This window comes from Geospiza fortis, unplaced genomic scaffold (genome assembly GCF_000277835.1).
Source record: "Geospiza fortis unplaced genomic scaffold, GeoFor_1.0 scaffold432, whole genome shotgun sequence".
Taxonomy (NCBI): Eukaryota; Metazoa; Chordata; class Aves; order Passeriformes; family Thraupidae; genus Geospiza; species Geospiza fortis.
In genome coordinates, this window is record NW_005054436.1 from 1,384,766 (window position 1) to 1,397,094 (window position 12,329).

At 51.2% G+C, this 12,329-nt stretch overlaps 2 protein-coding genes across 2 annotated transcripts in view; one reads left to right on the top strand and one right to left on the bottom strand.

Annotated features, from left to right (window-relative positions):
• PPIE (peptidylprolyl isomerase E) overlaps nucleotides 1-3,531 on the top strand; it is a 5,466-nt gene extending 1,935 nt beyond the window's left edge. Inside the window, exons 2-10 of the mRNA XM_014309524.2 lie at nucleotides 6-104; nucleotides 314-357; nucleotides 915-941; nucleotides 1,122-1,203; nucleotides 1,314-1,414; nucleotides 1,521-1,644; nucleotides 1,731-1,916; nucleotides 2,985-3,127; nucleotides 3,198-3,531. Coding sequence (XP_014164999.2) covers nucleotides 6-104; nucleotides 314-357; nucleotides 915-941; nucleotides 1,122-1,203; nucleotides 1,314-1,414; nucleotides 1,521-1,644; nucleotides 1,731-1,916; nucleotides 2,985-3,127; nucleotides 3,198-3,266 — 875 coding nt within the window. The 3' untranslated portion in view covers nucleotides 3,267-3,531. The remainder of the gene's footprint in view (nucleotides 1-5; nucleotides 105-313; nucleotides 358-914; nucleotides 942-1,121; nucleotides 1,204-1,313; nucleotides 1,415-1,520; nucleotides 1,645-1,730; nucleotides 1,917-2,984; nucleotides 3,128-3,197) is intronic.
• Nucleotides 3,532-5,960: 2,429 nt separating this feature from the next.
• The window catches only part of LOC102038924 (bone morphogenetic protein 8B), an 11,580-nt gene continuing 5,211 nt past the window's right edge, over nucleotides 5,961-12,329 (bottom strand). Inside the window, exons 2-7 of the mRNA XM_031062065.1 lie at nucleotides 11,013-11,183; nucleotides 9,842-10,009; nucleotides 9,113-9,307; nucleotides 8,479-8,558; nucleotides 8,053-8,163; nucleotides 5,961-6,438 (exon numbers count right to left, since the gene is read on the bottom strand). Coding sequence (XP_030917925.1) covers nucleotides 6,289-6,438; nucleotides 8,053-8,163; nucleotides 8,479-8,558; nucleotides 9,113-9,307; nucleotides 9,842-10,009; nucleotides 11,013-11,183 — 875 coding nt within the window. The 3' untranslated portion in view covers nucleotides 5,961-6,288. The remainder of the gene's footprint in view (nucleotides 6,439-8,052; nucleotides 8,164-8,478; nucleotides 8,559-9,112; nucleotides 9,308-9,841; nucleotides 10,010-11,012; nucleotides 11,184-12,329) is intronic.

The window sequence follows — 12,329 nt, forward strand, 5'->3', positions numbered from 1 at the left end:
CGCAGGCGGGCTGGCCGAGGAGGTGGACGAGAAAGTGCTGCACGCTGCCTTCATCCCCTTCGGAGACATCACCGACATCCAGATCCCGCTGGACTACGAGACCGGTGCGTGCCTGGGGGGCCCGAGCATCCCCCGGGTGTTTTGGGGTGGGATATCCCCCGAGGGACCGGCCCGAGCGTCCCCGGTGCGGGTTTGGGGTGGGACATCCCCCGAGCATCCCCGGGTGCGGGTTTTCGGTGCGACCCCCCCACCCGCACCGTGGGACCGCTGTGTCCGTGCTCACCCTGACTCCTCCTTCCTTCCTTCCCTCCAGAAAAGCACCGGGGATTCGCCTTCGTGGAGTTTGAGCTGGCAGAGGTGAGTGCTTCAGCCATTTGGGGTTTTTAGTCCCCATGGGGTTTTTGGTCCCCTTGGGGTTTTGGGATGGATCCTCTTCTTGCTGGAGAAATCTGAAATCACCTGTGGGTTACCCACCATAACATTCAGATGTTGTTCTGCTCTTCCAAGTCTCCCCATTTCTTATTTTCCCTTGGGCTGAATTCCCACTTTTCCTGTTTCCACCCCAAACTTCTCCCTGCCACTGTCCCTGGTTGCATTTCTTGGTTTCGTGGGCTGTCATATATTTGTCCTCTGATCATCTGGGTTTCATACACAAATCTCTCCTCTCCCAAATGCTCATGGCAGCAGTAAAACATCTGAAATACAAGCAGTTAGTAGGGGTTTGGTTTTTCCAAACCACATGGGGTTTGGAAACCCCGCCTGGATGGGGTTTGGATATGGCTTTTACAAAACCCATCAGTTCATACATCCCTGGGATAAATGGGATTTAGGAAAACCTGGCAGTTGTCTTTATATTGAAATGTTATGCTGGACCTTGAGAATAAATGTTAATAATGATTTTTTTTTTTTGGCAGGATGCAGCAGCAGCTATTGACAACATGGTATGAACCCTGCTCCCACTCGTGCTCCCTGTTCCCTGGGGATGTGTGGCTTTGCTGCCCTGGGTGCTGTGGGCTACAGATGCAGCAGAAGCTGTGTCCCCTGAGCTCTGCAGGGCTTTGGGGGGCACCGTGGTTTTATACCTTTTGGTGGGCTTTGCTGTGCTTTTTTCCCCTCTGCAGAACGAGTCTGAGCTCTTTGGCAGGACAATCCGAGTGAACCTGGCCAAACCCATGAGGATTAAGGAGGGATCGTCCAGGCCTGGTGAGCTGGGGAGCAGAACATCCCTGGGCATGTTCAGAGCTCTGTGCACAAGCTGAGCTGTGGCCCTTTGGGTCAATTCCTGTGCTCTGACCTTCCCTTTTGTGCCACAGTCTGGTCAGATGATGAGTGGCTGAAGAAGTTTTCAGGGAAGACTTTGGAGGAGAACAAGGAGGAGGGAGGAGCAGAAGCCCCCAAAGCAGAGGCACAGGAGGTAGGAAAAACAACCAGAGCCATCTGTGTCCCCATTACCCCAAAGGATGAGAACACAAAGCAGAGAAATGTCACCTCAACCTGCCTTTCTTTCTTTTCCTACCCAGGAGGAGCCTCCTGCCAAGAAATCCCGGGTGAACCCCCAGGTTTACATGGACATCAAGATCGGGAACAAGCCCGCGGGGCGGCTGCGGATCCTGCTGCGCTCCGACGTGGTGCCCATGACTGCAGGTGAGGAGAAGGCTCAGCCTGCCCTCCTGGGCACCCCCAGGGGGGCTCAGCTCTCACCTCCCTCCCCTTTGCCCCCCAACACACAGAGAATTTCCGCTGCCTCTGCACCCACGAGAAAGGATTCGGCTTCAAGGGCAGCAGCTTCCACCGCATCATCCCCCAGTTCATGTGCCAGGCCGGGGACTTCACCAACCACAACGGCACCGGCGGCAAATCCATCTACGGGAAGAAGTTCGATGATGAAAACTTCATCCTCAAGCACACAGGGCCAGGTAAAGCCACCTCAGGCAGGGACTGGAGAGAAAACAGCTCAGCATCACATAGGGCTGTTTTAGCCATGTTGATAGCAGCAGTCCTGAATTATAATTATAATATATATTATAAATAAATAAATATATATATAGAAATATAATATAAATATATATTATAATTATTATCATCTACATTGGCCAGATTTTTCTGCCACATTCAGACCCTTGTGTCACAGACACAAGGATTTTATGAAAAATCCTTTCTCCAGGATCTTTTCTCCTGAGAAGCTGAGAAGCTTCAGCTTCTCCAGGTTTTGCTGCTTTGGAATGTGATTTGGAGGATTGTTTAGCCAGCATGTGAAATTGTTTTTACTTGATGACCAATGACAGCCACCTGTGTTGAGGCTGTGAGCAGTCACAAGATTTTATAATCATTCTATTCCTAAAATCTTGTGAGCAGTCTCAAGATTTTATTATCATTCCATTCCTTTTCCTTGCTAGCCTTCTGATGAAATCTTTGCTTCTATTCTTTTAGTATAGTTTTAATATATAATTTTATTTTAATGTAATATATATCATAAAATAATAAATCAGCCTTCTGAAACATGGAGTCAAGATTCTCATCTCTTCCCTCATCCTGGGACCTCTGCAAACACCACCACAGATAGCAGCAGCTTTGAATTATAATTATAATTATTATCTTCGACATTGGGCAGATTTTTCTGCCACATTCAGACCCTTGTGTCTCACCAAATGCATCGTTCCCTCTGCATCCACTTTATCTGCAGTGTTACATAAAGGAAAAACAATTTCAAAGCTGCTTTTCCTGCTTGATTTTAAACGAGGAGTGTCACAGCATGACTGTGAAAGGCAGGAGCAAGCAAATAGGTTTATCTCCATACAAACAGCTTTGCTGTTACTGCAGCTAAAAATAGCTGAGCATCTTTCACACTTGCAAGTGTTTCTGAGCATAATTAATTTCCAGTTTCTGTGGATTTTACCCAGCAGCGTTCTGTGGGATGTGGGAATGGGGCTGGGCTGAAGGAGCAGCTCCTGACTCAGCCCTGACTCTGCATTTTCTGACCCCAGGGATGGTGTCCATGGCGAACTCGGGCCCGAACACCAACGGCTCCCAGTTCTTCATCACCTGTGACAAAACGGACTGGCTGGACGGGAAGCACGTGGTGTTCGGGGAGGTGACCGAGGGCATGGACGTGGTCAGGGAGATCGAGGTAGGTGAGGGCAGGGGGGAGCACCCCCTTCCTGCCCTGAGCATTCACGCCTGGACTTCCTGCTTCCAAGGCTCAGGGCACCAAGGATGGGAAGCCAAAGCAGAAGGTGATCATCTCAGACTGCGGGGAGTGCGCCTGAGCTCGCTGCTTGGAGGGGCTGGATGGGGGAGCCCGGCCTGGAGGGACAGGGAACCAGCAGGGATGGGGCACCCCGGGGACCCCCCAGCCCTGCCCTTCCTGCAGCTTCCATAGGAATTCCCCTACCAAGGGGGTTGGATTTATCCTTCCTGGGATAAATCCCTTCCCAGCCTGCGCTGCCCGAGCTGGGCTGGGCTGGTCCTGCTGCCGTGTTCTGGAAAAAAATTTATGTTTGTGGTAAAAATAAAACCTAGTTTTGAAAATACTGAGGGCCTGGCTGCTGAATTGCCTCGGTGGGAGGCTGGTCTTTGAGCAAAGATTTTTTTTTTTTAATTTTTATTTTTTTTGTATTTGCCCTCATCTTCATGAATCCCGTGCCTAAATCCTGGCTCCAGGGAAGGGTACCTGTGCCAGGGAGAGCAGAGCAGAGCTGAACCTCTCGTGTTTGTTGCACAGCAGCATCTCCTGGAGGTGTTTTTGGCTCTGTAGTGTCCTTTTCCAGCAGCAGAGGGAGGCAGGTCCCTGGCTGGTGTCTCTCCTGCTGCTCCATCCCCATCCCCGAGGGAGGGCGTTTGCTGCGGTGTGTGAGCTGGAGAACACCAGGAAATGAGGGAGCCCTTTGGCTCATGAAGGAGAGTTTATCCCATCCTGCAGAGTGGGATAAACCACGTGGATTTATAGTTCCTGTAGGTGGGCAGCCCTGGCTTTGCACTTAGAGGTGACCAGGATGGATGGATTTTGGGGTTTCCTGTGAAATTACGGAAGGGGTGTTTGGTTCTGAGCTTGTGCAGGTATTGGAAGGAGGGATGAGGCTGCTAAGGTGGAGAGGAAGAGCTGATGTTTGGATTTTGGGGACGTTTGGAAGTGCTTGTGCCATTGGGGATTTTGGGTTTGCCCAGTCCAGCCCCTCACAAGTAATGGTGTTGTTTTTCCTTAAAAAAAACAACTTTTCACTGCCTGGTTTCCTAGGGTGGCTGGGGGTTGTGCATTGTCCTAAAACTCAGACAAGGTGAGATGCAAGAGTGTGATTCCTGACAGACAAAGCAGCCCAGCTTTCCCCTTCCTTGCTCCCTTCTTTTTGTTTAAATCCCACATTTTACAGTCAGCCCTTGCAGGCACCTTCAGCAAGACCTGAGAGGGAAATTCCAGAGTCAGTGCAAGGCCTGGGTGTTCTCCCTGCAGGAGGCACCGAATCCCACAGAGCCAGGAGTGCATCCTGAGCTGGATTTGGTGTGGAATTAATATTAGGGGCACAAACCCACTAATTCTTAATTAATTAATTAATTAATTAAATACCCAGTCAAGCAAAACCTTTCCTTGGGAAGCTGGGCGCTGACAGGGAGCAAATCTTCCTTATTTTGGTGGGCTTTTTATTGGGATTTTTCCCTGACTGTGCCGGGTTCTTTCCTTGTTTATTGATGTAAGGTTCCCCAGGTATCCGAGCTGAGAACCAGGACAGGCCTTTTCCTTTTAAAATCAGAGCAAATAAATAATTTAATTGTGCAAATAACCTGGGGAAGCTGCCTGGGACTGGTCACAGCCCAGCTGGGAGCCCACGGGATGGGCACAGCCTGACCTAAAACTCACATCAGGGCTCATTTTCAAGCAAATAGGTACAATTTTAGCCAATTCTGAGTCTTTTTTTCATTGCAAAAGGCCCTCTGAACAGAGCCCTGTTGTGCTGTGACATTAAAAAACAAAGAGCAAGAGAAACTCCGTGTTTACTTTCCAAACTTTGCGTTTATTTTATAACAGTCCTGTAGCTCAATATGGATATTTTATTTTTTTTCCAACTGGCTGAGTTTGGTGAACTTTGGGTAAACAGGAGGGGGTTAGTCAGCCAGCTGCTTAATTGGCTGATGATATTTTCATTAAGGGAATTAAAAGCACTTGGGTAGAGGTGGGTTAGTGGAGAAATACACAGCTAGAAACAGCTGAGCCCCAGAGCAGCCTGGATGCTGCCTCCCCCCCAAAACTGCCTCCAGCACAGGGAAAACTCATCAGTCACAGACAAAACAAAATCTGCCAAAAATCCTCTCTTTCCTATATATATATGTTTGTATATAACTGTGTCTCATCAAGCAGGATAAGAAAAAGGAAGTTTTATATTATTTACATCCGCTTCTAGAAAGGGGTGGGAGGGGTTTATTTTTGGCTTTTATTATTAGTTATTATTATTGTTATTATTATTAATAATGGATTTTGCTCTGATGCAGCCCACAAAGCTCCTCTTCCATGCATGCAGCAGAAACCCAGGGTGACATTGCTGTGGTGGGAATGGGAGGGGACACTCAGGGGTGGGGAGGGGACACTCAGGGATGGGAATGGGACATCCAGGGGTGGGAATGGGACATCCAGGAGTGGGGATGGGACACTTGGACAGGAATGGGATATCCAGGGGTAGGAAAGGGACACTCAGGAGTGGGAATGGGACACTCAGGAGTGGGAATGGGACATCCAGGGACGGGAATGGGACACTCAGGGATGGAGATGAGACACTCAGGAGTGGGAATGGGACACTCAGGGATTGGAAAGGGACACTCGGGGTGGGAATGGGACATCCAGGGCTGGGAATGGGACATCCAGGGGTGGGAATGGGACACTCAGGGGTGGGGATGGGGCATCCAGGAGTGGGGATGGGACACTTGGACGGGAATGGGACACTCAGGAATGGGAATGGGACACTCAGGAGTGGGAATGGGACACTCAGGGATTGGAAAGGGACACTCGGGGTGGGAATGGGACATCCAGGGCTGGGAATGGGACATCCAGGGGTGGGAATGGGACACTCAGAGGTGGGGATGGGGCATCCAGGAGTGGGGATGGGACACTTGGACAGGAATGGGACACTCAGGAATGGGAATGGGACACTTAGGACTGGGAATGGAACACTCAGGAGTGGGAATGGGACACTCAGGAGTGGGAATGGGACACTCAGGAGTGGGAATGGAACACTCAGGGGTGGGGATGGGACATCGAGGGCTGGGAATGGGATATCCAGGGGTGGGAAAGGGACCTGTCCATCAGTGGCAGCCGCAGGATTTCACCACCATGTTCCGGTGCTTTTTGAGGATGACGTTGTTGTTGCTGTCGTAGTAGAGGACAGAGGTGGCGCTGAGCTTGGTGGGGGCGCAGCACGCCTTGGGCACGGCCTCAGGCTTCATCAGGTGGACCTGGGGGATGGATGGAGCCCGTCAGTGCCAGCAAACGTGGCTCCAGGCAGCAAACCAACCAAAAAGCCCTGGGTGAATGGGGGGATTCTTTCCATCTTTTTGCAAAAATATTTATTCGAAACTCCAGGCAGTCCCTGCCGTGGTTTATATTGGATCAGGGCTCATGGCACTGCGTGGGCCAGGCAGCCCCTTCATTAATTTGGGATTTCAGGGTCCTTTTTCTCACAAAAATAGACAAATGACTAAAAAAACCCCCCATAAATCAGCACAGCACGGGTCAGGCCCTGGTGTGGGCGTGGGGTGCTGGGTGCTGTTCCAACAGAGATTCCCCACCCCAAACTTAAACCCTCAAGTCCACAACAGCTCTGTGACCAGGACTCCACTCCGGGATGGCTTTTCCCTGCTGGGGACAGGCGTTATCCCGGGGTTTTCCTGCTGGGCAGGGCTGGAGGAGGCTGGCAGGACACAGGAGCCCGGGTGGCTGCCCCGACATGTGCGATTCATTTAGAGCAGGGGCAGCCGAGCTCTCCCAGCTCGGAAGTCCGGTGTTTTTGCTGTCCAACCCTGCTATTTGCAGCTCAGGCTGGGGCTGGCACGGCTCCACAGCCGCCTTTGCCCTGGCTCTTCCCAGAAGGGCCGGATCCAGGTGATTCACATCCTGCCCCAACAGCTCCGTTTTGGGAACAGCGCTGGGTTTGGGGGTGATGGGTGGGTGTAGGGGGAAAAAAAGAGCCCCTCCCTGGATGGTTCCCAGCCCCTGGAAGTTTTGTTAATGTCAAAATTAACCCCAGCCAGGCGACACCTTCAAAGGCTGGGCCGAGGGCTCGGCGCTCCCTGTAATTAACCGCGAGCACCGGAGCCGGGGTGGCTCTGCCATTGGGAAACCAAACACTCACAGGGCAGGAAATTCCAGAAATTAAAGCTCTGGCTGGGATGTGGGGTGGGTTTGGGAAAAAAAACAAACCCAAGGCATTAAAGCTTTTCTTGCTGGGAATATGCTGAGCCCAACATTTGGGTGCTGGGGCTGTGGGTAAACCCTCAGGAACAGCTGGAGAGGAGGATGCAGGGATGGCAATGAGACTTTTTTGGGGGGGCTCTGGTGTGCCCCGGGCTTGTGTCTGCTCCTCAGCTCATTGCCAGGGCAGAGGGATCATTAATCTGCCAGAAATCATCAGTTTTGCCCAAGCTGCTGTGAAACTGGAGCAGTCAGGAAATGAAGAGGTGAGGGAGCTCTGGGATGACAAAATCCTGCTTCTGGATGAGGATGAGGGACAGAGCTTTGTGCCCTCGCTCTGGGTCTCTCCATGAATGCCTTGAAATTCCGTATTGGAACCTCCTGTGAGCCTGTGGTGGGGACCAGCCTGTGAGCAGCCATCCAGATGTGTGAGGGCCCACCTGGATGGGCGTGCACCCACCCAGATGGGCATGAACCCACCCAGATGGGCATTCACCCACTAATTCCTTATTTCCATCAGGAGCCCACCTGCACCTTCCCACCTGAACACCCCGAACCCAGCCGTGCTCATCCCAAAAATCCCAGCTCTTCCTCAGGACCTGAGTGCTCCCCAGGGCCCTGGGTGTCCCCCCAGGGCTGCCCTGGTGGGCTGCACTGACCAGGGACTGCAGGATGGCGTGGTTGGTGGCGTTCATGCACGAGTCCAGTGGGAATGCACACTCCCCCTCGCAGTAGTAGGCTGAGTATCCCTGTGGAGCAATCACCCAGTCCTGCAAAAATTTAAAAAAAATGGGATTACATCAAGGTTTTCACCCTTCTGTGCCCCTTCATCCATTCCCCGCCTGCATAAACAGCTCAGCAAGGGTTTATTTTGGTTTTTTGGATCGGGCATGAGTTTGTTCGGGGTCACCGCTGGGGTTTGGGGTTGTGGCAGTTCCTGTTTGCCTTCCCAGCTCCTGGGGTGGTTCCATGGGCAGGAGAATCCAGCCTGGGAGGGAGCCCAGGGTGGGGGAATGGAATGATAGGGGTTTTTTTGGGTTTGTTTTTTTTTTTTTGGTCATTTACTTCTCCCAGCAGACAAGTACCAGCCAGCCAAGGTCCTGGAAGCTGACGTAGAGCTCGTGGCGCCGGCAGACCTGCCGCCCATCCGCGGGGTGCACGTCATCTGTGGGAAAAGGGGACAGGGGTTTCAGCCCTGGAGTTCCCCCTCAGAGGTGGGATTCAGCCCCTGGGATTGGGATTGGCCCAGGAGAGCCAAAGGAGAGGAGCCTTTGTCGCTGCACAAAGGGAAAAGCAGCTCCAGACTGGCCTATGAATTGGTATTCCAATATAGGGATGAAGGAATTCAGCCTTGGAAGGGCTAAACCCCAGCTTTGCTCACTTTGGGGGTTTCCCAAACTCAGGCCTTCCTGCTCCCCTCCTACCTGAGCTTTCTGGAGCTGTGACACCTTCCCAGGGCTCCAAAGCCAAGGGCAATGAGGCAAAAATTCCAATATTCAGTAATCCTGACACGCTCACAAAGCACCATTTCCTTGAGGGCATCCAACCCAAACCCTCTCTGCACCTCCCAAACTGCAAAAACCTCCAACCCTAAAACCTCAGAACTTTTTTTGCTCTGTTTCCCTCGGGCCAAAAAAATTGGGATTTCGAGGTGCTGACAAGCAGAGCCTCGTGCTTTCCATAGGGACATCCCTCCTCCTCCTGCAGGAAACGCCTTACCAAAAATTCCTGGGAGCTTGTTTGGGTGGGGGAGGTCGTTGGATTTCTTGTGCTGTCGCCTCCTCTGGGGTTTGGCCGCTCGTGTGACACGGGAGGGGCTGGGGCTGGCCCGGAAAAATGTCACCATGAAGGGCTGCTTGGAGCGGGGTCCCCTGCGCCCCAGGAGCCCGGCTGAGCCCGGATCCACACTGTGCCCTGCAGGGACAGGACCATCTTTGGGGTCTGGCCTCAAATAGAACTCGTTTGGTTAAAGCAGGGATGAAAAACAGGAAATCTGCAGCAGGAGATGTGGTTTGGGCACGCCAAGGGGTTGGAGCCTCCTGTTCCGGCATGAAATGGTCGCAGGGGGTTATTCAGGGATGAAAAGTGATTTTGTCCTTCACCCCAAGGAATGGATGGGGCTGTGGTTCCTCCTCCCATGGAAGAGGAGCTGCTCTCTGTGTGCCTTCCCACCTGGAAAAGGCACTGCTGGAGCAGATTTAATCCCATGGGGAAAAGAGGGTTAATCCTCTGCCCCACACACAGAGGATCCCTCCAGGTAAGGAGTTCATTAACTATTAATGAGGTTAATTACAGTCCACGCCATCAGAACCTGCAAACCCAGACTGCTGGCACCCATCAGAGCTGGAGATTTAAAATTGCACTGAGATCAACCCCCCAGCACATCCACAGGACTCCAATTCCTGGGAGTTTTTCCCCAAACGCTGCAGGGAGGTCGGGCAGGCTCACCATCATCTGTCTCCACGTAGAGCCGCAGCCCCAGGGTGTATTTCTGCTCCACTGACCAGTGGTTGCTGGCAGCTGTGACATCAAACACCAGCCAGCCCTCTGTCCCAGCACGCAGGTCCTGCACATCCAGCAGGAACAGGTCGGATTCCCTGCGGGAACAGGGGGAAAGGAGCAGGTGAGTAACAGCGCCCAAAGGGCCGCAGCAGGAGGGATGATGAATGGGAATGACTCCTGGGAGCTGTGCCTGGGCAGATCCCGGCTCTTGGGCGCTGGACACCACGGGGGTGTCCTGGGAAAAGCTCCCTCCCTGCCCAGGCGCAGATCCAGGGTGTGGCACTGCCCTGGGGAAGGTGTGGGAGCAGCCGGACACGGCGGTGCCGCTGCGGGTGGGGTGGGGAGGGAAAGCCTGGAGCTGGTCCCCATTCCTGCCTCCATCTTCATCCCAGTTCCCATCCCCTTCATTTCCATACCCATCACCCCATTCCCCTCTTCTTCAGCACCATTCCCATTGCCTTCATTTGCATTCCCATTCCCATCTTCATTCCTGTACCCACACCCATTCCCATCATCTTCATCCCCCCCATCCCCATCATCTTCATTTCCATCCCCATCACCCCATTCCCTTCTCCTTGAGTTCCATTCCCATTCCCATCTTCTTCATTCCCTTACCCATTCACATTTTCATTCCCACACCCTTTCCCACCCCCATCACCTTCATCCTCACCCCCATCCCCATCATCTTCATTCCCTTCCCATCTCCTTCATTCCCACCTTCATCGTCACCCCCATTCCCATATTCTTCATTCCTATCCCCGCTCCCTTCCCATCTTCGTCATTCCCAAACCCTTTTCCACCCCATCACCTTCATTGTCACCCCCATTCCCATATTCTTCATTCCTATACCCGTTCCCTTACCATCTCCTTCATTCCCACCCCCATCACCTTCATCCTCACACCCATTCCCATCATCTTCATTTCCATCCCCATTCCCTTCCCATCTCCTTCATTCCCACCTTCATCCTCATCCCCATTCCCATCATCTTCATTCCTATACCCGTTCCCTTCCCATCTCCTTCATTCCCAAACCCTTTTCCACCCCATCACCTTCATCGTCACCCCCATTCCCATCATCTTCATTTCCATCCCCATTCCCTTCACATCTCCTTCATTCCCACCCCCATCACCTTCATCCTCACACCCATTCCCATCATCTTCATTTCCATCCCCATGTAGAGGCGGACCTCGGCGGCCGTCACGGCCTCTCCCGCTGGCACCTGGGTCAGGTCGAACCTGAACTCCTTCCAGTAGGGCTTGGGGGACAAAAGATCCCTGTCCTGCTCCACTGAGGAGAAAAAAAGGGCTCAGGGATGGCTGAGACAAGCCTAGAACCTCCCCACTGAACCCCACCAAGTGGATGTTGGGGATAAACCCGCTGGTTTTGAGTTGCTCGCCCTTGGTTGGAAGTTCCCATCTCCTGAGGGTTTGGATCTGGATCAGCCTCCCCTATTTCTGCGATTTATTTTGGTGTAAACCCACCAGCTTTCCCTCCCAGCCCTCTTCCTTTATTATTAATTAAAATAAAAATAAAATTAAAAGCACAAATGCTGGCTATGGGAGGAGCACAGAGAATGTGCTGGGCTTTAGGGGCTGCAGCCTTCTGTGGTTCCTCAAAAAGTGAAAAACACACACACAAAAAATGAGGTTTTGGGGCTCAGCAGGACCACCTGGAGCAGGAATTGAGGTTTTCCAAACTTTTCTTGCAGCAGACAAGCCCAGGGCTCATCAGGGCCATCACTGGATATTACAAGTCCACAAGTAAAGATTTGTCCTTAATTAAAAATTTATCCACAAATAAAAATTATTAACCTGTGTGTTTTTGGGGAGCTGGGGGGGGAATTATCAGGTCACTGCTCTGTAAAAAAATCCCTCCCTTTTTCCTGAAAACCCCTTATTTCTCCATCACGCTGGGACAGGAAAAATCTGATTTTATTTTGTTCATCCATAAAGAATAAACCTTCCTTTCTCTATGGTAATGCAGCCCCCACAGTTTTGCTAATGTGCAATTATTTGCTTCAAATTGTTCTTTAAAAATACCCCAATCTTCCTGGTCTGAGTATAATTAAAGTTTATGATTAAATATGATTCAATGTGACTAAAGCTTCTCCTGCTTCGGGCACAAAAGCAGAGTAACCTTGCGCTTACTTTTAAAACTAAACCAAATAATTAACTAAATAAAAAATAAATATTTAAAACGCATTTTTTAACCAATTCCAGGGGGGAAATATTCCAAATTTAATCCACCATAAGCTTGCCATTCCCATATATATAATTTTATATAAAGTTTATGATTAAATATGATTCAATGTGACTAAAGCTTCTCCTGCTTCAGGCACAAAAACAATGCAACCCGGCGCTTACTTTTAAATCTTAAACAAATAATTAAATAAATTAAAAAATTAGTTTTTTTAACCAGTTCTAGGGAGGAAAT